Source organism: Euprymna scolopes, chromosome 9, assembly GCF_053919585.1.
Source record: "Euprymna scolopes isolate OS-2025 chromosome 9, ASM5391958v1, whole genome shotgun sequence".
Classification (NCBI taxonomy): Eukaryota; Metazoa; Mollusca; class Cephalopoda; order Sepiida; family Sepiolidae; genus Euprymna; species Euprymna scolopes.
This window is the reverse complement of record NC_136490.1, coordinates 161,102,999-161,128,151: the sequence shown is the minus strand read 5'-3', so window position 1 is coordinate 161,128,151 and position 25,153 is coordinate 161,102,999. Positions and strand designations below refer to the sequence as shown.

Here is a 25,153-nt window from a genome sequence, read left to right as displayed (position 1 = left end):
AAATTCTTTTATATGCTGAGGATGAAAATCTGTTAGAAAACGTAATTTTGATAATAAAATTGTTTTTCAGAAAGTTTGCATAAAAAGGATGTAGACGTTTATTTCTAGAGCTTGATTTGAATATTTAAAATTATAATGTTGCAAATTTTCTGAATTGATCCTATTGATATATGAAAGTTGCATTGATATAACCAATTGATTATAAATCTATCAATTGTCAGCTATTGCTTAAGCTTAACTGTAGCAACGAAAATATATTGATCTTTTTTGCTAAATATCATCCACGAGAATTCAAAAATTATTCGTAAGATATATATATATTATGTTAGCCACTTTAAGAACTCGGTTCTTATTGTGGAGCATTTTACGTTGAAATGAAACAAGTCGGTCACTTTGGCCCACGTGTGCAGATCCTGATGTTAAAACCATAAGATCACTCTCGGCTTTTTTGAATGACATTTATGTTTTATAGAAATGTTAATTTCAACTTTATTTCTCATCACAGTTGACGTTGGCCAAACAGTTTATTCCTTGCTAATGGAGTCAGAGATAGCTTTGTGGCCCGGTTTGAATTTCCTGACTCCCTGCACTGATGATTCCCGAAAGTGATGCAACACTAGTGTCTGTAGGTATTAAAAATAATTATATATATGCATGTTCTGTTCAAAAATGACATTGAAATATCAGTCAACCTTAACACAAAAAATTTGAGTGGAAATAGCTAATAGTTATCATTCGTCAGTTCGGTTTTTATGAGTTGTTAGTCAACAAGATGGCGATCAGCTGGTTTCCCCATATCTAGGCAGCCATGTTGTTGGCTACAGATTTGTAAAAAACAAATATTTGCCATAAAAAAAAGAAAAAAAAGTGTATTAAAAACTACTTAAAACACAAAAAATGAGCCAGGTATTTAAAAAATAACTTATTGGCTATATACTAACATTTATTGTATTTTTTTTTTTAACCCTTTTTTCGTTTGTTGGCTTCACTAAACAATCCCCTTATATTTTGTTTTATTGAATGTTTAGTCCAAAGAAAAATGTTGTAAACTTCTTGGATTATCTCCCTTTAATTTAAATCTTAAATACTCTCACAACAGCAAGAGTGATATTATCACTCTTGACATTGTAGATTGCTTCAGACTAGCCAATTTTCATTAGTTAATATAGTATCATGTTATTGACAATATAATAATGTACCTTGCTACACTTTCATTTGAAAAACGACTTGGGTCCAGATAACTACTTATATGCAACATTTAAATCACCTAATAACAAAAAATATCAGCAAGGGTATAATGTATCTGGTTAATTAATGAACATAAGATATCCTTACTTTACCAGCATTTCTTTTTTCTGTATATGAAAACTAAAACGCTTTTGTTATATCCTGACGTATATCCATATAGCTAATGTTTAATAAAACTGCTATACTGGGATGATCCTTCTTGTTAATTCATCAAAGGAAACATCAGATATAACTTAAAAAAAAAAACAAAAAAACTTCAAGAGTAGTTTCACAACATTTTGGCCAACTATTCCTATGGTCTTCGTCAGGTGATAACCGCGACGGGATAAGAACTCCAAATCTCCTAACTAGCTTTTAAATTCCCGTTGTGGTAACCACCCGATGAAGGCCAGAGGAATAGTTGGCCGAAACGTTGTGAAACAACATCTAAGAAAGATGAGGATAATAGTCCGCAATAAAAATAAATTAATAAATAATACTCATCTCAATAATGAATTCCAATTAAAAATAATATATACTTCAAGAGTATGTATGAAATATTTTAAACATATCTTAAATACGAGAAAAGGAAAGAAAGCAAATGAATGCAAATTGCAAATCTTAAATTTAGCTGAAATGTTTTTTTGATGCCAGACAAATATTTTTTGAGCAGAAAAGAAAAAAAAATGGGGTGGGTAGGGGCCAAATTTTATCTTAAGAATCAATTCGATGTTACATAAGCATTTTATATAAAAGAGTACTGTGCAAAAGTCTCTGGCCATCTGTAATGTGTGTCGATTTCAAATTATTCACATTTCACATATTTTTGAGTCATTTTCACACCTAATTAGAATCACAATTTATTTATTTTTTTTTACACTGGTGAGTCACCACTTACCAAGGTGGAAATCCACTCTATGATAAAGATTAATGAAACAATGAAAAATATGAGAGGATTGAAAAAGATGAATAGAACAAAATTTACTTATGAATATTTAAATCCAAAGTTGTGAGATTTTTGTGGCAATGTACGTATATGCGTGCACACACTTTGATGTGCAATTTGACGTTCCAGCAAGGTTTATATTTTGGAAAATGTCTATCACAGTCAGGACATTCAAACTAAGAAAAAAATAATAATTTAGCTATTAATGAAAACATTGGCGTTAAATAACTGTCAACTGAAGAGATAATTTTCAGTTTTTAATGTTGAGAATTTTGTTTTTAATTTTTTTTTTTTTTAAATTTTCAATTTTCTCTTTGAAGATTGTAACGCTGGGTATGGGGCAGCCAAACCAGCTGCCAACATTGCCCTGCTTTTTATTGAAATAAACCGAGAACTCTTTTTAATATCCTCGCTGTTCCCTTAAGTGCAATTGTCTGGATTTCTTTTGCACTTGGTTCACCAGGAATATTAGTTAGGTAGAACTTCAGGTTCTTCTTCATAAGCCCTGTGGCACCTATAATAACTGGTATGATTGATATCTCCTTAAGATTCCAGTTTCTTTTCATATCATACATGAGATCTTGGTATTTGATCTGTTTCTCTCTTTTAGCTCTGTTCAGACCTCCATCATTAGGGACACTCACTTCAACTAAAGTTGCAACTCTTTCTGACTTATTCCATATAACTGTCAGATTTCACAGCAGCATTCTCAAGCCAGGTGGCTGTAGGATTACATGGTCATAATGTATGGTATATAAGTCATTTCCAACTGTTCTTTCAGGTTGATGCTCCCAGGACTTGCTGCTACACTGAATGTTTAATGTTTTTTACAGATGGTATGAGTAAATAATTGAACAAACAGCTTGTAATTTTGGCAAGCGAAAAGAGCAGCATAACTTTGCTGCTATTGTACAGATACATTCTCTCTTAATTGAATGTATTTAGAAGCAAGGAAAATTTTACCCCATCCCACAATACACATACAAGGTTCAAAACACAAGAGGACCAGTTCAAATAAATGAAGCAACCACTTATGCCAGGGATCTTATTTGAACATTTTTTATCTGCTGTTTACTCTTGGCTCACATTCTTGGGAAATTATTGCCACAATTCCAATTAAGAATACAAAAATTCAATGTCAAAATTTCCCTTTAATAAAAATTAGGTTCCTAAAATTATTACAAAATAATTGGTGTTCACTAATATACAAATATCTTCTTACCAAGAAAAAAAGAACTCATTGTCAGGTAAGCAAGAATATTATTTAAGCATTTTTTTTTTTAAAGAGTTTATCTTTACTGATTCCAAACTCCTATTACAGAACATTAGGCATAAAAATGACTCAAAAAGTAATGATTCAGCTGCAAAAAATCCACATAAAAGTTTGTAATTGTAAGAAATTTACAACGGTTTAAAATAGTCGGACACTTTTACAGAATACTGTACATATGAATATAGACAAAAACTTAATGGCAAAAAAAAATTAATAGAAAAGAAAAAAAAATTAATGGAAAAGAAAAAAAAATAATGGAAAAGAAAAAAAAATAATGGAAAAGAAAAAATTAATAGAAAAGAAAAAAAAATAATGGAAAAGAAAAAAAACCTTAATGAAAAAGAAAAAAAAACCTTAATGAAAAAGAAAAAAAAACCTTAATGAAAAAGAAAACAAAAATGAATAGAAAAGAACTAAACATTTTGCTATGTACAGAATTAGACATAAAAATAACTTATACACTTAGTAAATTTTTCTTTGATCAAATCTTAAGCAACAATTAAATAAAATGATTTGAAAGGAATTATTCACTTATATGTTAAACAAGGATTAAATACAAAATGCAAATTTGACAATAGAATAGAACAGATTCTAATATTTTGTTCAATGATGAAGGTTGGTACAAAGAGATTTTAGCAAACACCAATTTACTATAAACAAAAACACATTTACTAGTTATGTATTAATACAATTATGGACTTTGAAAAACAAATTGAATGTAAAATAAACTGATAAAATATAGACTATAAGATGTGTAATATATTAATGATATTATAAATGGCATTGTGAAAGGGTCTCATAAGACCTTTTACAGATCATAAAGATGTTGCAGCATGGATATTTACCATAAAATATATCATTGCTTAGCTGTGCTAATGTTGTTCAATGACTTCTGAATAGTTTTATTGTACCTAATTTAACATATGGTTTTCCAGGCTATGAGGATGGACATAACCCCTGACTGACTGATTAAATACACATTTGTACGTATTAAATGAGAATACATCATAATAAGCATCCATACTTTGAATAATAATAATAATGAGTAGATATTTGATGCAATATGTTGCGTAATAATAATGTAATATTAACAATGATACTAAAATATTGATGAAATAATAAGCTGAAAAACAATTGTAAAATCAAAAAAAGACTTGAAAAGATGGATTGAATTGCCTGTCAGCTGTTAGTGCATTACTTGTTAAGGTGACAACCACAGTAACAAATGGTTTGATAAAGAAACACAAAAATGAAGGTGCCAAGTTGAATGATGGCAATTATGATTATCATTTACAAGGCTTCTTAATTGAGCCTTTCACCGATGAAGGAAACGAATTATGATTTAAATTAACCCCCATTTGGATCAGGCGGCTCTAAAAATATGAGATGTTCAAATGCAATACACGGAATAATTATCGCCCCAAAATTTATACAGGTGTATGTGTTATATGTGTATGCAGAACCGGCGCTACCTACCAACAAACAAACCAACTAGAGTGAGGATTGTCGAAGCCTTCTATGGGATCGAGGTGTCGAAATGCTCTTTAAATTTCCTTAGTTTTATTTTTTGTCTCTTGTTTAAAATGTCATTGGAAAAAGTATGTAGAAGAGCTTTTAACAGTAACAAGGTAAACAAAAAAAAAAAAAAAAAAAAAAGAAAAAAAAAGAGAGAATGAGAGAGTGAAATATTGGGGAGAGAAAAAGACAGAAATATTGGGGGGAGAAAAGGACAGAAATATTGGGGGGAGAAAAGGACAGAAATATTGGGGGGAGAAAAGGACAGAAATATTGGGGGGATAAAAAGACAGAAATAATGGGGGGATAAAAAGACAGAAATAATGGGGCAGAAAAAGACAGAAATAATGGGGGGGAGAAAAAGACAGAAATAATGGGGGGGAGAAAAAGACAGAAATAATGGGGGGGAGAAAAAGACAGAAATAATGGGGGGATAAAAAGACAGAAATAATGGGGGGATAAAAAGACAGAAATAATGGGGGGATAAAAAGACAGAAATAATGGGGGGGAGAAAAAGACAGAAATAATGGGGGGGAAAAAAAGACAGAAATAATGGGGGGATAAAAACACAAATATTGGGGGGATAAAAACACAAATATTGGGGGGATAAAAACACAGAAATATTGGGAGGAGACAAAGAGAGAGAGATAAAATGAGGGATAGAGAAAGAGAGAGAGATAAAATGAGGGATAGAGAAAGAGAGAGAGATAAAATGAGGGATAGAGAAAGAGAGAGAGATAAAATGAGGGATAGAGAAAGAGAGAGAGATAAAATGAGGGATAGAGAAAGAGAGAGAGATAAAATGAGGGATAGAGAAAGAGAGAGAGATAAAATGAGGGATAGAGAAAGAGAGAGAGATAAAATGAGGGATAGAGAAAGAGAGAGAGATAAAATGAGGGATAGAGAATGAGAGAGAGATAAAATGAGGGATAGAGATAGAGAGAGAGATAAAATGAGGGATAGAGAAAGAGAGAGAGAAAAAACGAGGGATAGAGAAAGAGAGAGAGAGAAAAAACGAGGGATAGAGAAAGAGAGAGAGAGAAGTAAACGAGGGAGAAAGAGAGAGAGAGAGAAGTAAACGAGGGAGAAAGAGAGAGAGAGAGAAGTAAACGAGGGAGAAAGAGAGAGAGAGAGAAGTAAACGAGGGAGAAAGAGAGAGAGAGAGAAGTAAACGAGGGAGAAAGAGAGAGAGAGAAGTAAACGAGGGAGAAAGAGAGAGAAGTAAACGAGGGAGAAAGAGAGAGAAGTAAACGAGGGAGAAAGAGAGAGAGAGAGAAGTAAACGAGGGAGAAAGAGAGAGAGAGAAGTAAACGAGGGAGAAAGAGAGAGAGAGAAGTAAACGAGGGAGAAAGAGAGAGAGAGAAGTAAACGAGGGAGAAAGAGAGAGAGAGAAGTAAACGAGAGAGAAAGAGAGAGAGAGAAGTAAACGAGGGAGAAAGAGAGAGAGAGAAGTAAACGAGGGAGAAAGAGAGAGAGAGAAGTAAACGAGGGAGAAAGAGAGAGAGAGAAGTAAACGAGGGAGAAAGAGAGAGAGAGAAGTAAACGAGGGAGAAAGAGAGAGAGAGAAGTAAACGAGGGAGAAAGAGAGAGAGAGAGAAGTAAACGAGGGAGAAAGAGAGAGAGAGAAGTAAACGAGGGAGAAAGAGAGAGAGAGAAGTAAACGAGGGAGAAAGAGAGAGAGAGAGAAGTAAACGAGGGAGAAAGAGAGAGAGAGAAGTAAACGAGGGAGAAAGAGAGAGAGAGAGAGAAGTAAACGAGGGAGAAAGAGAGAGAGAGAGAGAAGTAAACGAGGGAGAAAGAGAGAGAGAGAGAGAAGTAAACGAGGGAGAAAGAGAGAGAGAGAGAGAAGTAAACGAGGGAGAAAGAGAGAGAGAGAGAGAAGTAAACGAGGGAGAAAGAGAGAAGTAAACGAGGGAGAAAGAGAGAGAGAAGTAAACGAGGGAGAAAGAGAGAGAGAAGTAAACGAGGGAGAAAGAGAGAGAGAAGTAAACGAGGGTGAAAGAGAGAGAGAGAGAGAAGTAAACGAGGGAGAGAGAAAGTGGGAAAAGAAGGGAGGGAGAGAGAAAGGGGGAAAAGGAGGGAGGGAGAGAGAAAGGGGGAAAAGGAGGGAGGGAGAGAGAAAGGGGGAAAAGGAGGGAGGGAGAGAGAAAGGGGGAAAAGGAGGGAGGGAGAGAGAAAGGGGGAAAAGGAGGGAGGGAGAGAGAAAGGGGGAAAAGGAGGGAGGGAGAGAGAAAGGGGAAAAGGAGGGAGAGAGAGAGAAAGGGGGAAAAGGAGGGAGGGAGAGAGAAAGGGGGAAAAGGAGGGAGGGAGAGAGAAAGGGGAAAAGGTGGGAGGGAGAGAGAAAGGGAGAAAAAGAGGGAGAGAGAGAGAAAGGGGGGGAAAAGGAGGGAGGGGAGAGAGAAAGGGGGAAAAGGAGGGAGGGAGATAGAAAGGGGGAAAAGGGGGGAGGGAGAGAGAAAGGGGGAAAAGGAGGGAGGGAGAGAGAAAGGGAAAAGGAGGGAGGGAGAGAGAAAGGGGAAAAAGGAGGGAGGGAGAGAGAAAGGGGAAAAAGGAGGGAGGGAGAGAGAAAGGGGGAAAAGGGGGAAAAGGAGAGAAAGGGGGAAAAGGAGGTAGGGAGAGAGAAAGGGGGGAAAAGGAGGTAGGGAGAGAGAAAGGGGGGAAAAGGAGGTAGGGAGAGAGAAAGGGGGGAAAAGGATGGTAAGGGAGAGAGAAAGGGGGGAAAGGAGGGGGAAAAGGAGGTAGGGAGAGAGAGAAAGGGGGGAAAAGGAGGTAGGGAGAGAGAAAGGGGGGAGAAAGGAGGGAGGGAGAGAGAAAGGGGGGAAAAAGGAGGGAGGGAGAGAGGAAAGGGGGAAAAAGGAGGGGAGAGAGAGAGAAAGGGGGAAAAGGAGGTAGGGAAAGAGAAAGGCGGAGAAAAGGAGGGAGGGAGAGAGAAAGGGAGGAAAAGGAGGGAGGGGAGAGAGAAAGGGGGAAAAGGAGGGAGGGAGAGAGGAAAGGGGAAAAGGAGAGAAAGGGGGAAAAGGAGGTAGGGAGAGAGAAAGGGGGAAAAGGAGGGAGGGAGGGAGGAAAGGGGGAAAAGGAGGGAGGGAGAGAGAAAGGGGAAAAGGAGGGAGGGAGAGAGAAAGGGGGAAAAAGGGGGAAAGGAGAGAAAGGGGGGAAAGGAGGTAGGGAGAGAGAAAGGGGGGAAAAGGAGGGAGGGAGAGAGAAAGGGGGAAAAGGAGGGAGGGAGAGAGAAAGGGGGAAAAGGAGGGAGGGAGAGAGAAAGGGGAAAAGGAGGGAGGGAGAGAGAAAGGGGGAAAAGGGGGAGGGAGAGAGAAATGGGGAAAAGGGGGAAAAGGAGAGAAAGGGGGGGAAAGGAGGTAGGGAGTGAGAAAGGGGGGAAAAAGATGAAAGGAGAGAGAAGTGCGGAAAGAGATAGAAAGAAAAATATTTCCACACGAAAAATGCCCATTCTTGTTTGCTTCAACGTGCAGCTGTCATTGTGCAAAGGCAACATGTATTCTTCAGATTCATTTACCATAAGCGAAATACAAATAGACAAAAGTTTTATGCTAAAAAAATCATTGTCAAAGTGAAATAGTCACAGAAATTAAAAACTCATGATTTCTGGAAAATTTATAGTAAAGTGAAAATTCAATCATAAAGTGTTTCTGGATAAATGCTTAACAAAATCAATTTTTTTTTTTTGCAAAGGAGTCGCTGCTTATCAAGGCCCAGAAGCCACTCGAGGATAAGAGTTATTGAGTGTACGGTAGTCAATAGGACAATATCATAGTAATTGCTAGTAGTGGAAATTTGGTAAATTGGATTACTTAAGGGGACGGTTCATCAAGAACTTGTTTACGTTAGACTTGAAAACGACCATATTGTAATCAGCTGGAAAGCAGGGAAATGGAAGAGAGTTTCATAGACGTACATTTCTAAGAAAGAAGTTTTGTTCATGGAATCTACGTTTAGGTTTAGGCACTGATAAAAAGTGGGGGGAAGTTATTGATAGTGATTTCAGCTAGACAAGTGTTTTTCGTGAAAGTTTGGAGAGGGAGGACCATAGATTGGCACTCAAACGAGCATTTGCCATAATAATAATAAAACAGAGACAGGTTTGCAATGTCTCTTCTATGGGAAAGAAGTTACAGAGAAGAGAAAAGGGCATTTCTACTAGGCTACAAAGTCTATTTTGAACTTTGTCAAGGCAGGACAAATTGCTTCTAGCAACTTCTGCCCAGATGTGGCAACAGTACTCCATCCTTGGACGTACTTGGCTCTTATATAGGTAGAGAATTGCATCGGCAGTGAGATATCTACTGGAGCAGTAGAATGATCTCACCATTTTTCCAGTGACCTTAGCAACAGATTTGATGTATGTTTTCCATTTCAGAACAGGAGTAAAAGTCAGACCAAGAAGCTTGTCAAAACATGGAGCCTCCTCAAGACAAGAGGCATTCATTTCAATTGATGCCAGACGGGGATCAAAGTGTTGATGATGTAAAGGTAGAAGCTTGGTTTTTGATGCATTAAAAGTAACCAGCCACCTTTTTCCTCATTGCACCATGTGCTCAAGATAAGAGGAGAGAGAATCAAAGAGAATTTGGTCATTTACAGCCTTGGAAGTGTTGCCATAGACGGTAGTATTGTCAGTATAAATGTCTACAAATGATCTTAGGACGTGATTTGGGCGATTACTGATGTAGATCAGGAAGAGAGTTGGGCCAAAGATGGACCCCTGAAGGACTCCAGCATTAATACTGTGAGCTTTTGATTTCTACCCATCAACCGCTACTCTTATGAACCTATTAGAGAGAAATGATTTAATAATTGAGGAGACATTTCCAGCTATACCATAGCTAGATATCTTGTGGAGTAGACCTAGTTAGTTTGCTTATGGCACCATGCTTTATAATAGACATGATGAAAACAAATTTACACACATATCACAAGCAATGACATAAACCTCAGAAAATGGCCTTCAATTGAGGGTGGAATGGGAGCGTAAGTTCATTATTAAGATTAAGCTTCCTTCCTTTAACAATTACAAAAAACCTGAATTGACATGACAAATAACACCCATCTGAGAGCTCATCATTCAAACTTGTCAGCTTAACATTCAGTCAACACAAATTGCAACTAATACATTGAAGACATTAGCAAGGCTGCTGCAAAGAAGGTGAGATCTCTCTACCATGCTATCTCTACAAAGCTACCATTCGTCCCTATGTAGAATATTGTTGCCACATCTGGGCTAGTGCATCTATGATTAGTTTCTCCCTCTTGGACAGAGTCCAAAAAAGAATCTCAAATCTTATAGGTCCCATATTATCAGCCAAGCTTTAATCGATGTCCCATTGCTGCAACGTTACACCCTTATGCCTGTTTTACAAGTATTTTAATGTAATGTGCTCTGATGAAATGATAGCACTTGTGCCCTCTTGATGTACATACAACTAAACTGACAAGCAGCAAAATTACACCCCTTCATTGTGGAGGTCCCTAGATGCCAGAAAGCCTTCTACTTTAATAGTTTCTTCCCTGGGACTGTCAGACTTTATAATTCCTCCCTGTTTCCCTGACTGCACTGACATGTAGAAGTTTAAATGTAATGTGAATAAACATCTCTCACTACTTAACTCCTCACAGTGCCCTGTTATATATGATTCCAAATAGCCATTTATGTCCAAGTCACAATACGCCTTGTTTGGAGGATAAAAAAAATGAAAGAGAGAAGGGAAGAGGAGAGAGAGGAAAGAAGGTAAGGGGAAGTAGGGAAATGTGGGTTTGTAATGAGATCACATTGAGGGAGAGAGAAAATGCATTTTGACTTTGTGAAATCTTTTCACTTTAAAATCTTTATAAAAACATAATCAACCAATGTCAAATTAAATATTTAATAATATAACAAATACTAACCATAATAATCATAAGCGATCTAGTGCTTTATAAAAAATAATTGCTGAAAATAAAATTGGATGATTTTTTGATTTTTAACATATTGGTTAGATTATAACAAGTAGTTGGGAAGTTTGATATTCTAAACAAAACTTGGAACTTAGGAGGGATGAACCCTTGCGCCGGCACTATGTGAATGCATGTTTTGTTTCTGTACACAGACTCTTCAAAGGGGCACACCTAATTTGGCTTATAACTTTGCATATTAAATCGTAGTAGTAGTACAAGTGGCGTACTAACCATATCCTCCAGGCAGTTCGACAGCATTATGAAGCTGGGATCTATTCAAGTAATTTCGATGCCGTGTTGACCGTCTTCTGGAGAACATACCCGAACTGTTATTACTGCTGCTACTACTACTACTGTTGTTGTTGCTGCTGCTGCCACTGTTGTTTCCACTGCCTGATGATGATGATGGTGTTGTGCCATGATTATGATGATTGCTGCTGCTGCCACTGATATTGTTGCTGCTGCTGCCGCTTATACTGCTTCTGCTGTTATTGTTTTTATTATTACTACTACTACTACTAGTAGTAGTAATACTAGTGCTATTGGCTGAGCTACCGTTAGCAAGGTCTTCTTCTGCAGAGGGTGCATCGGGGATCACAGCAGTTGAAAAACGATTGGATGGGGTTTCCGATGCAGGTCTATAAAAAAAGAAAAGAAAAAAAAAAACTAAAGTTTCTATTTTGAGAGAGAATAAATATTTTATGCATAAGAAGTGTAAAACCATGGAACTAAAGAAATCAAGATGCAGAGAAAGTGTATTTTAATGGTGATGTGATGGAGGTTGGCCAGAAATTTTATTGCTTTTAAGTAATACTATTGGAGCACAGGAAGGAGTTGGTGTTGGTTTGATAGCAAAGGTTGGTGCTTGTTAAAATATAGTCGACAAATCGATCTTTTTAATATATTGTTTTAAGTAAAAACCATATTACGTACTTGTCATGTCGAAAATAGTAATATATCCAAAAATTAGGAAAATTCATTAAGTAAAACAACTGCTATTGTATTTTCGTAAAAAAGTCTATCACTAAAGACAACAAATATTACAACCATGTAACTAATGTAAAATATTCGTTTCAGAGTTATGTCCCTTGCATCTAGACTCTTACTGTCTATAACGTCCAAGAAAAATGCGATTTTACCCAATTTTCCATAAAAATTACTTTTAAGCAGAAATAACTTTCTACTTGCTTTTTCGTAATTTTTGGATATATTACTATTTTCGGCATGACAATTGCGTACATAATATTGTTTTTGCTTAAAACTATTAAAAAAAAAAAAAAAAAAAAATCAATCTGTTGACTGTATCTTAACAAGCAGCCAAAAGTTAAATGTGGATAGATGAGGTTGAGGGAACTTCTGCAATTACTAACCAACAAAACATTGTCAATCAAGTGAACAATCTATCAGGCATGTGCACAGTGCTATATGGTAGTGAAATATGACCAATAAGAATTGAAGATATGTGTTGCATGGAGAGAAATGATATAAGAATGATAAATAGTTGTGTAATGCAAGTATTAAAGACAAGATTAAATCTGATGACATCAAAGTAAAGTTAAACGTGACCATATGCAAAACTTTATTGGCTTAGTCAAAATGAAAGAATGGAGGAGAGTGTCTGGTTCAGTTGCAGTAGAAGGGTCAGTTGGCATGAGAAGGCCAAGGGAAACATAGAATGATGATGTGAAAGATAAATACCTAACTTAGAGAAAGGTTAATTTGGAAGTCAATTTCTAAAAGCCACCTAAGATATGTCAGCATGGAAAACATTAAGGCATTAAGTGAGCACAGTGAGAGTTATCTCCCATGGAACGGTTGACTATAAAAATGGCTTGTGCAGGAGTTTTAGGCAAAGCAGGTATAAATTCATGCAATTCAGAGTTACACAAGCATGCATATATTTTCAAGTATTAAATGTTTTTCAATATTGAAAAAATAAAATGTGAGAATACTCAAATTCAAATTTATTTCAAAAAACCAAACCAAGTAGAACACGCCATGTAAAAAATACAAGATATTTACATAAATAACTTAAAAGAAAAGGTCTTTATATTTACTGTGTTGAATATAAGGTCAGGCCGAAAGAATTAACACCTGGCTGATTGATATGGAGATACTTAGGCAGACGTATAAAATCTAGCTGTTTGAGGCAGACACCTGTAAAGGAGACCTTGGAAGCCATTTCTTGTAGGCATCCTGGCTATATTGAGTGAAATCCTAGAATGGGCATAGCATTTGAAGACATGTAGATGTCCGAAATGTTATATTGACCAGCTTGAATTGATATCAAAAGTGTCTGGTCAGCAAATTTGAGACACCAATGTTCTTTAAGTATTATGCTCACAGCTCACTGACTTGCCACATCTGAATAATAAAAGTATACCTTTACGTTTTTATAAGTATTTTTCGCCATTCTTTTAAGCATACCAGCAATACATGACAACATATTGTATTCATAGCAATACAAACTAATTTAGTCTTCTTGTGGTTCTGCCATGTCTGCTTTCATTCCTTAGTTTTACGGACATGTTTACACCAAGCATGATTAAAGTCTCTCCTGGTGTGTTACTCATTTAAAAAAACCATTCAGATTATGATTAAATGCCTTAAAAATTGGTACAAACCTGATCTTGTGCAGCTTGTAGTGTCTGGTGGCAGCAAAAAAAAATCCCCAAAACTACTGTTTCTATTTATATAATAGCAATCTTGTGAAGTGATGAGATTTATCATAATCTCATGTGCAAATAAGATGCTGCCAGTTTGAATAAAGAACTTGTTTTTCAGAGACTAAGTTGATTCAGATTTGGGAATAGCAAGATTTGACAGAAGTGTTGAATTTAACCCCGGAAAAAAGAGCAGAATAGTTAACAATTGATTATTTAACCATTGTGGTTAAAATGGCTTTGTTCTCTAAAACACCAACCTATTTCACAATTCACATGCTGCTTTGTTCTCTAGTTTTTAAAAAGTGGAAAAGATGGAATCAGTCCCTACCTCCAATTCATTTTCAATGCTAAATTGACAATTCTTAAATTGAAATCAAGGTAAATGGGTCAGCAATTGTGGAAGAATGAATGCCCATGAGCCAAAATGGACTGATTGATTACTTCTTGTAGAAATGACAATTTATTCTCAAATTGACTTCCACAATAAAAATGAATGCAACAATTAAATTAATAAAATATTGATTTCTGTCTTTCAACCAGAAAAGAAAAGATGCACTACGGAAACCTAAACTCAAAATGATCAATAGAAAAAATTGATTTTTAAAAATCAATATTGACAAATGAATAGTTTGAAGATTTCAAGCACAGTCACCAAATACTTAATGGTTATAAAATATTCATACATAAAAAAAAAAAAAAAATTAGAACTACCATAATATATGAATAAGAGCTTTTCTCTTTTTGCCATTTTCAGATTTAGTAAAAAAAAAAAAAAAAAAAAAAATTATATACAAGTCAAATATCCATGATTGTAGACACAGAATAAACTTTACTTTGGAACAACTACCAAAAAAAAAAAAAAAGAAGTAATTTCAGTTTCCAACCACTATGTCTCATCACTTTAGTGTGACGTGGAATGATTACTGGCGTACCACAAAAAGGTTATAGGTTGAAGTTACAAGTTGTCATAGGTGGAAAAAAGTTTCCATATTATAATCAGAATTGTTTGTACTAATAAATACAAACTCCCACATTACTTAAATAAAACATCCCATAAAAGCAGGTTCATTTTTAATAAAGTAGAATCCTAAGATGATCTTAGAACATTCATAAGAGAAGTATTGTTAAAATCTAAGAGCATATAAACATGACAAATTAATAAAAAAAAAAAAAAAGATTTTCCGTGTACTTAACAGAACTGGTCAAGAGGAGTTATACACAAACACAACAAAGTAAATAGACATGCCACAAATATAATACTTCATATTTGAAGTTTTTGCTTTCTTGTCAATGATCATCAGTCTGAGCTATATAAATCAGCAACAGAAGTTTGTAACATTGATATTTTAGAGAAATCTTTCATACATCACTTTTTGAATATGATTTCAAATTCTCATAATCAGACAAGGCATATTATATGTTAATCTGAAGGTGATTATAAAAGTCAATTTGCTGATTCCACTTTCTATTTTTAAATAACTGATTGTTGAATTCCTCAAAGAGTGAAAATAATCAATATTATCTCACCCAGGGCAATTAGGACTTAAGATTCATTTTTTGCTGCAAAATCTGACGTGTGTGTGTGTGGGGGGGGGTGTATTCTCTTCTGAAAAGTAGATGCTATTATTGACAACCTTTGTTATGTAGACAAAACAATTTCTTATTCTTTAAACTTTTCATGGATATGTTAACTGACACGAATATTTATTATGACAATCCTCTCATAAATTGCAGAAGATAATTTTACTGATATTAAGTTTCAGACGTTACACGACAAATGAAAATTAAACTAAGATTCTGTTGATAAATTTTGTTGATAAATTTTAAAAAGAATATTAATGCCAAAAATCTATTTGAATAACACTTAACCCCCCACCCCACAGAAATAACGGATTAAATTTTGCTTTGACGAGTGCAAATAAACATCTATATCTGTTTTTGTATCTGTTACCTGGTCGGTCGCTCCCATTGCGTAGTTCTAGTAACATGATTCACAAAATGGATTCTGCCATTTGCAGTTCTTCTCTCCTCCCAGCTGAAGCAGAAAAACAAGACAACAAAATTGAAGATGGCAAATTATTTTGTGCTTTTGCTTTTTGACATTTAACAATTGCAGTTAAAAGATGCAATTAGAATTTTAAGAACTTGCTTTTTTTTTTATTAATAAGATTTAAAAAAAAAAAATAGAAAAGAGTTAGATTTTCATTTAAATGCCAAGCAAACAAAAGTGTTTCTGTTTATTGGCAAAATGTCAGAGACACAATCTCAAACAGTATTTGATAAATATAAATGTTAGGAATTACTGTAATATGTAATCTCAGCGAGAACAGATTTTGTTCAAATATTAAAACAATTGTGTATCAAGCGTTTTATTGATTTACCATCAACAGAAAAATCTAAATTTCTACTGTGAATAATATGTAAATTCAATGTGTTAGCTGTTGAAATAAATCTTATATGAACAGTGAAAGCTGCATTTTCATTTCATTTTATCACATTTTTTTTAGAGAAATAACAGAATTTTATCAAATATTTAAGTTGGCTTGATTTAATAATTATGGTTTCCATTAAGATTAATTTATATCTACCACAAGATGGCATGATACATTTGTAAGGATTTTTCATTTGCTCAAAGTCTGCATTTTTTGTTACATATTGTGAAGATTGGTTTCTGGTTGAATAGCACACAAGATATCAAATTTTCTAATTTCCAACAAACGTTTAACCCGAATAATTCAGTGGTTGATTGCGTCACCAAAATAAATTTGGTATCATTGTTTAGATTTTTTTTAAATAACTCTGTGTTCACATTAATTTTTTTTTTTTTTTTTTTTTTTTTTTTTTTAGATAACTGACTAGGCTTTACAATTCATCTCCACTTGGAATGCGGGTCCCTAATGTTTGCGAGAGGTAGCATGTGTTCTTCGATTCTCTTGAGCATCTACAATGTCGTACTATCAGATATATACTACTTATTCCCTGCCGTAACCCTGTTCCCCCTGGAGTATATGATCTGTTTGTATTAGATATGCTGTCTACTCACTAAAATGTGACAGTAGCATCTGTTGCTTACAGATTATTTTCATGGTTTTTGTCCCAACACAATGCTAAAATATTTTCCTGTGCTGTGGCTGAACAGACCAAACCTGCAGTGATATACACATTAGACCGACTGCATAATCACACCAGTGGTTACTCAGAGATGTACCATCGATCTCCTTTTGCATTGTGTTCTGCAGTTACTGAACGTGCTGCTTCAGAATTGTGTGAATGAACATGTAGTGTCATCGGAGTTCCGTATTGTCTAACTATCGTGATGTTCCTAAGTTTTATGCATTCCCTAATTAGCAAAGTAGTCTCTGTCTTTTGCTAATAAGGTTTTTATGACCATGGCTTAATAAAGAAAAAAAAGAAAAACAGTAAAAATAAAATTTTGGTTAACTACAAGAGAACGATTTATTCGGAAATAGTTGATTAAGAGATTACAAAAAAAGCACTGTTTTTTTCACATGAAAAACAAAAAAAAACAGGTTTTAGTGATAATAACAAGATTATATACAAAACGTAAAACACAAATATGACAATATTAAAAAAAAACCTTTTCACAACAAAACAGAAGACATCAAAAACAAACTAATACAACATTCTAGAAGCTACAGACACTTCAAGTTCAAAACAAAAGGAAATTACAAGAAAACAAAAATGTTAAAATTATTTAAAAAATTATGTAAATCGTTCAAATGGATAAACCTCTTCACAAAAGGTTCTATTCGCTTGTCAATCTGCCACATTTGAAATAGTATTTTCATTGGTCTGTCATGCACTCGATCTTGTTATTCATTAGTGTTACATATGACTTTTGAAATGTATGGTTTGCTGACTCATTAGGCATGATATATGTGCTAGATTAGTTGCTGTAGATCTGATTGGTTAATTTTGTCATGTGACATATAGAACAGATTTGAAGTTCAATAATCAGTGATGATTTAGACTTTACTAAAGAAATATGGGAGGGAAGATTCTACTAAATAGATGGATTTCAACATCTGGAGATGATCTAGTCAGAAGAAATTCACAGGCAAGGAAATATGAATATCATTATAGTTAAGGTGTATAAAGAATATTTAAAGTTATACACATCTTCGCTGTCCTTCAAGAACATGTTTCAGCTACCCATCCTGAGGAAAGAATTGGAGAACATCTTCCATCCTGGCATATGTGAAAGAGAAGCAGATAATATTAATACCCCCCCTCCTTATAAAACATAATTCAATGAGTAGGAAAAAAAAAAAAAAGAAAATATCTACCCTTCAGGAAGTTCATTGGTATCATTTGTTATTGAGGGAGAAGTATCAGTATTTGCTGGTACAGAGTTGCCTTTGTCACGCGATATCAGACTGATAATGATTTGACCTCGTAACTGTTCAGGGTCATCCGCATTTCTTTTCTGTAATTCCAACTGCTGAACTGAAAAAGAAAAAATAAGAAGTCGATATTTTAGGGTAAAAAGAAAATGAGAGAATTACCGTGAATGAACATGACTTCTACACAGATGTTCATTTTAATAAAATTGGATGCTGCAGAATTTAATCATTTCAATGTGTCCCATGAGAACTTAGTTTCTCAAATTGTAATATTAAACTGCACGGCACCCAGACTAAGTGTTTTTTTTTTAAATCATTTAAATTATGATAAAAATATTTTGTTCATATTTTTTTTTTCAATCTTAATCAGAAACAACTGTCCTCTATTCCATTAGTTTTGATTTTCTCCACATTCCACAAACTGACAAAAATCATATTTTTTTTTTTATCAAAAATATTGTTTGCCTTGTCCTAAATGACCCTAAAATCACTCTGAAATTTCATTTTTTTTTTACTAAAAGAAGAATCTACGAAAAGTTAAAATTAATGGTAGTTCACATAAAACAAATTTTGGTGATCAGCAGAGAAAATGTGAAATTTCTCTCACAATATTCTGCTTCTAATTAGCAAATCTCTTCCTATTTTTTATAACATACACTAAAATTTATGATAACGATTCTTTAGCCAAATCATATACTTGTGTACCTAAAAAGCAATAAGATTGATCCCCCTCCCCTTCCAGATAAAAAAGGGAATGCCTCAGAAATAGTCCAAACTTCATTCATTAGTTCTGGTTCAAAAATTAATGTGTTCTAAGTCATAGTGATCATAACAGGACCACACATTTTGTTTGCTTATTGACAAGACTAAAAACAAAATTAATAAATTCCGACTTAGAGTTCAATAAAAAAAAAGATAGTTTTTGAAAACAAATTATTTAAAGAAATGTTGTCAGGTGTAAATATTAAATGTGTAGTTTGTGAGGAAAGACCGCCAGTTTCTTTTAATGGTTGCAAAACAAAATAGTTTAAGAAAAATAAAACAAGAAAAATATTTTTACCCCCCCCCCCCACACACACACACATCACATCCTCTTGCACTCGAGAAATATTTTGATTAAAATTAGTTGTGAAGATCAAAGAAATTGAAAATAGGATAGGGAATAAATGATTAAAGATTAGAAATTTACCTTTTTTTTTCAGACATAATTGCATACAACTCGTGTAAAAATTGCATAATATCGCCGTGTTGCATACATAGGGGAGCTTACTGCATCGGCTTTTTTATATGCCAGGGATACATGATGCTCACCTCGCAGTATGTCAGTTTGTATGGCACTTGATTGTGGAAAAAAGTTTGTGCACAAAGTTAAAATGATTTTGAATTCAAAAACAACTCTTCTTGCTATAATGATTATCATTATACACAGCATTTTACCAATGACTAGCACAATTTTAGTTTTGAAAGGATTCTTCAACTTCATCAAAAGATTCAAAATATAACAATATAACAGTCGTTACATGTCAACACATGGAACCCACATGTTGTATGTGTACAGTCACAAGGAAACAAAGACAATAATAGAATTTGACTCGCTCTTTTTTTTTAGTGAAACAATAGATCTTTATTTACAGGTACTTTTCAAAATAACGCTTTGTCTCTTGTTCAAAAGTCTTCTCGTACTCCAATGTGTATAACAAGACTGTTGCGTCTTTATCCAGTCATGTTTAGCATGCATCTTTTCCTCTTGCTTTTGGACTGTGTAACATGTTTATCTCTTCTCTAACATGAAGGGTCTACGTTTTTCTTCTCCTTTTTTTTTTATATTTTTCTTTCCTTCTTTCTCACCATGATGTAACCTTAAACATGGCCCAGTATTCGCATACGTTGGCTGTTGCTGCCATACACGCATCCATGTTCTGTTACAAAAACAGCATAGACTATAGTCAGGATAAAGCAACGTCTGAACAGGATAGGCTGAATGCAACAAAACTTTCATGCGATCTAATTATTCAATCTTATTGTCTTCCTTGCAACATGCAACTTGACATCATCTTGATGAAACAACAAAGTTCTATGTTGATGTCGCAATTATTCAACACAAACTGAAAATGCAATAGTCCTTCCAGTTCTACAAAACAGAAATCATGATCTTTGCAAAATATTTTTATGGCACACAAAACTTTTTCCTTGATGATCCTGGAGTCAAAGCTCTCATATGCACGAATCTTATAGCAATGGCCAAATGAGAAGAGCGAGATGCACAATGAAATGTAAAAATCTGTATGCATGACTCCAAAATCCACCAGGCAAGAATAAAATGTCTGAATGGGAAAGAAGCGGATGTAGTGACACATTATCCCTGGTAAGATGAAGAAAATGGTCCATCAGGAATTTAAAAAAAAAAAAAATGTTTTAAGTATCTGTAAAGTTTAGAAATAGTAATTTGCAAGTAGATCAAATAGCCTAGAGCATGCCCCCATAACAACAAGCGTGAACAGCAGTAATTTGACAACGATATAGTTGAAATATTGAGCAAAAAATAAAAACAATACAAACAGGTAATTACAGATTATGATAACCCATCATCGCCAGATCTGCGTCAGAGCGATTCGGCAGAGTTGATTACAATACAGTTTGCGCATGTATTTCAGATCTTCATTGTAGACTTTTTCCTTCTGTCAGCCTGATACTGAGACAGATAACTGAAGCACATGGAATGATCTCAATGAATTGCAAGCAAGAATTTCATCAGTTTCATTTCAGTATGATGCTAAGAGACGTAAAACTCGTAATGATCTAAATTGTATCATGGTGCTAGTGCATTATATGAACCAAAATTCGGTAATTGTGCATTTTATGAATTGGATTTCTCATAAATGTCAGCTCAGACTATCGGTGATGTTCATCATGGTAAAATATGATATGGTCATAAAGTTTGGTTAGATAAAGATATAGGTATTAGTGGTCGATGTCACTTTTATTATATCCATACTTTAAAATTGCATATAAAACTCGAGAAATTATTTTGTAGACATTTTCTGTAGAAATGAGTTATAAGCAGTGGAGTGAAAATTAGACTGACTTAAAAAGAAAAAAGGAAATTAAACTGATATACAATTAAAAATGAGACACATAAAATTTTAATAAAATATATTAAAATTATTTACATTTGACAGTTTTTTTACCTATGTAATTTTAAGATTTCCAAAATGATTACTTATTTTTTTAATGATTGAATTTTTTGTGAAAAAATAAAAATGTGGAAGATTTACTCTGAAAATTTATTATGAATAAACAGATAATCTTACTGTTAATTAAAAAAAAATTTTTTTTAATTGATGCTGTTTTTGAATAGTGAATAATATATTTAGAAATCGAACACATAATTTTTTCTATAGAAGACTAATGATACAGTAATCAATTTGCACTTTGCTGATAAAAATCGTAGCTTTACTCGTTTCTTTTGTCAGAACAAAAATATAATTTCTAAACCAAGTAACTGAAACAATAAGTGATAATTAAATTTCTTTGTGCACGGCATGTTTTATGATCTGTTAATATTAAATAAAAATTAAATAAAAATCTGACTTGGTTTATAAGTTCATACTAAAATTTTGAATTGAAAAGTTTTTAATAAAGTTAATTTAAGGATTTAGTTAAGATTAAAAAAAAAAAGCTTAGTTTTAGGAATTAAAGATTGATATTTTCTAGAATAAAGTGGAATTTAATAAAAATAATTTAAATACTCGGGCTAAAAATTATGATATTAAAAATTAATAATAAAGGAAATTCTATCAATTAATGTGCTCCAAATCAAACCAGACGTTAATTGTTTTAAGTGTTGTCTGTTTGAATATGAACATTTTTTTTTAATATACATGTCTATATATGTGTTTTTCATAATATTTCAAGCCAAAGGTAAGACTTTTACTGCTATATTTCACGTGTGCAATGATTGAACAAACACTTTAAAAAGATATAATGTATATTTGTACCAAGTTTTGTTTCCCCCTATATTTTTAATGTTTTATAAGACCTGGTTTTTGTATATTTAAGACGCCATTGTTATTTTCTCATTTTTTATGTTTTTATTATTTTGTGACGTTCAAGTCAAGTTTCGTCCATTTCATTTAGTGTAAAATACAGAATTTTTATATGCGATTTAAACCCTGATCCTTCCTCGTCAATACAGAGTAAAAATTACGAGGGATTAATTTCATTTTACTAGTTTGCACTTGTATTTTTTATGGGTGTCGATAATTAGTATCATACCTAGTGTATTACATGGAAAGTCTTAAAAAAAAAATTTTTTTTTAATTATTTACTAAAATATTTCATAACATTTTTGTTTTTTTACACACACACATATATGTGCTATCTCTTGCTCTCATATATATATATATATATATATATATATATATATGAGAGCAAAAGATAGTACACAACAGATACCATATAAATAAGTTCATAAGAATCTGTCTTGGCTTAGTCCTTTCTAAGAAAGCTCAGTAAGTATGAGGTGGAGATGCAAAGAATGGAGTATCTCTTCAACAGGACAGACTTACACAAAGTAAAGTACAGTGAATCTCTCCTTTTCTCACATTCATAAATCTGTTTAGGAGTTAAGACAACCAACTTGTATGTTTGGATAATGGCTGGCAAAGCAGGTGAGAGAGAGAGAGAGAGAGAGAGAGAGAGAGAGAGAGAGAAAGAGAGAAACACACACCATTAGACAGCTAAGCCACAGAACAGCCATTCATAAAATACTTGCAACTTAGTAGTATTTGAAGATCACATTATAGATGTGTTTCAGTGTGTGTGTGTGTAGGGGGGGGATAAAGTGAATAGTATTATACAAAAGAACTTTTTCTTCCCAACTATCAATGGGAAGCAAGAAATATTTGGGAAGGGGTGATGAGGTGAGATAGATGCCATCCCAGTTCAGTTAAATCTGTAGTAAATTTTTTCAAGGAAGGAGGAAGGTGAGGATGGGTGGGGGCATACATCCAGATGAATGGTCTTTTCTATTGCCAAAGGGGCAAATGTTGAATATTTTGTTTTTATTTCCTTTTAAGATTAAATAATAGCTTTTATACCCCCCCCACCAGCTGGCAACACCCCATAAGCATTATGATAATGCTATGGATTACTTTTACCCCAAAATTGAGTAGGTATGCAACATCAATTGCCACCCCTAAAATATATAAATATTTTGACACTTCCCTTAAAAATTAGCCAAAATTCAGGAAATCAATCAATTAAACTTTCATTATTGATTAATGATCACACATTATAACGAATTCATTTTTTTTTAAATCTTAGTGAAAATGTTTTATGTAAACAAAAAATACCTTTATTAAAATTATAGTGTTAAGTACAAAAAAATAAATCATCATAGATATTAACAATTACCAAATTTTTTTTTATATTTCAGGAACATTACAAAAAAAAGAAAAAAGCTCCTAAAGTCTGTGTTAATGAAATCAATATAATTTGAAAAAAAAAAAAAAAATTTTTCAAACTAACAATATATCATTGAATTAAGCATTGTTTATTCAATATTTTCATTAAAAAAATAATAATATAATTGCAAAGAATATTTCATGTGATTTCAATAACAATTTCCAGGAAAATTTTAAATGTAAATTTATAATAGTTACCTTATACACATGAATACATAAACATTAGCGTAAGAATTTTTTTTTAAATCTTGAAATTGAATTGGAAAAAAAAACAAAAAAACAAAAAAAAACTGAGATCCCGGATCACTAAGAAAAAATAACTTAAAAAAAATGGTATTATTTCTACTAAAAATTACTTTGAAAAAGTATGGGTGGACAAAATGGTGAAATAATAAAAAGCTCATAACTTTCATTAGTAAATAATCATTTTCTTTCAAATTTGAATTAGATTTAATCATTAATAAAGAATTGTTTTAACTTATTTTTCGAATGAATAATAAAATTTAAGAATAAACCAAGTAATGTAATTGTTAAAATTGACTGTTAGAACAACATTTTACAAACGTTTTATTTCAAAGTCTAGGAAAAAAGATGGTAAATAAATGTCATCAATAATTTTATAATATTATTGAATAAAAAACTTATAAGTTATGAAACTTTTTTTTTAGATAAAAATAAAGAAATTCTTAGCTGTGAACATTCATAAATATTGTAATTAAATAAACTTTTCCTGTTATATTAAACTTAAAAAAATTATTCTTATTGTGATAATTTGGTGAAACATCAGTGTTATTCATGTTTACATTTTCAGTGAGATTTTTTTATTTTGAATAATGTAAATCGCTTTTTTTTTCTGGTTTATTATGCAATTTTTTGTTATAAAAAGTATGTATTTTATTTTTAATTCGGTGTCTTATGATTTAAATTTACTAATTATTCTTGAAATAGTAAGAAAACTGATAATTATTTTTTCAGAGATTATTCGGACTTGAAATTTGAACAAAATGTTTTTTCCCAACATTTTTCACTGTAAACCTTTTTAACACATCTACATTATTTCCCTTTTAGAGATTAACTTTGGTCTTGTTAACTTGTTATCTTTCAAACACAATCAAAATTTAGACACAAACCAAGAAAAAAAAAATCATGATAAACCTCTTAAGAGACATAGAGGTCTGTTTTCTTCAGTTATTTTTGCCCGTAAGACACAAGAGGTTAGTGTTAATCAGAGGCCATATCTTGTACATAGATATCCTAGGTGGGATGCTTATTCGCATTATATTGAAATTTATGCATGTTGGCACAGTTAGGGACACAAGGAGGGAATTCCAAAGCACCTTCTAAAACAAGCACAGTGATATGCAATATGACAAGGGCTTGGTAGACCATGTGGGATCTATTAGGTTAGACCGTTTTTGGATCCTAAGAGGGAAAGAGATTAGCGGGTGGCACACCAACCCAGATGTAACAATATTCCATGCATGGTTAGGTGGTGGTTTTGTAGATACTGGAAGTATAAGAAATTTTCTAGCATGGTAGAGGGAGCCCAATTTCCTTGTAGCAGTCTTGGCAGTATCTTCTATGTATTTGTTGCAGTTCATGTTATTTGTGGATGTAAGGCCAAGGAGCTTGATTATTGGACTCTCAGATAGGACGTTATTAGCCATGGCAATCGGTGCTTGAAAAGGTTTCTTAAAGAAAAAGAACTTTGTTTTAGTAGCATTAAATATGACTATCCATTTTTGTCT

The 25,153-nt window shown here is 33.2% G+C and overlaps 1 protein-coding gene across 4 annotated transcripts in view; it reads right to left on the bottom strand.

Moving 5' to 3' along the window:
- LOC145284958 (E3 ubiquitin-protein ligase SMURF2-like) overlaps positions 1 to 25,153 on the bottom strand; it is a 292,994-nt gene that overhangs the window by 33,761 nt on the left and 234,080 nt on the right. For 2 of the 4 annotated variants that reach the window (XM_080134058.1, XM_080134059.1), the window contains exons 5-7: positions 17,884 to 18,043; positions 15,528 to 15,611; positions 11,142 to 11,548 (exon numbers count right to left, since the gene is read on the bottom strand). In XM_080134058.1, coding sequence (XP_079990184.1) covers positions 11,142 to 11,548; positions 15,528 to 15,611; positions 17,884 to 18,043 — 651 coding nt within the window. The remainder of the gene's footprint in view (positions 1 to 11,141; positions 11,549 to 15,527; positions 15,612 to 17,883; positions 18,044 to 25,153) is intronic. The other 2 variants (XM_080134060.1, XM_080134061.1) reach the window with 1 other exon arrangement.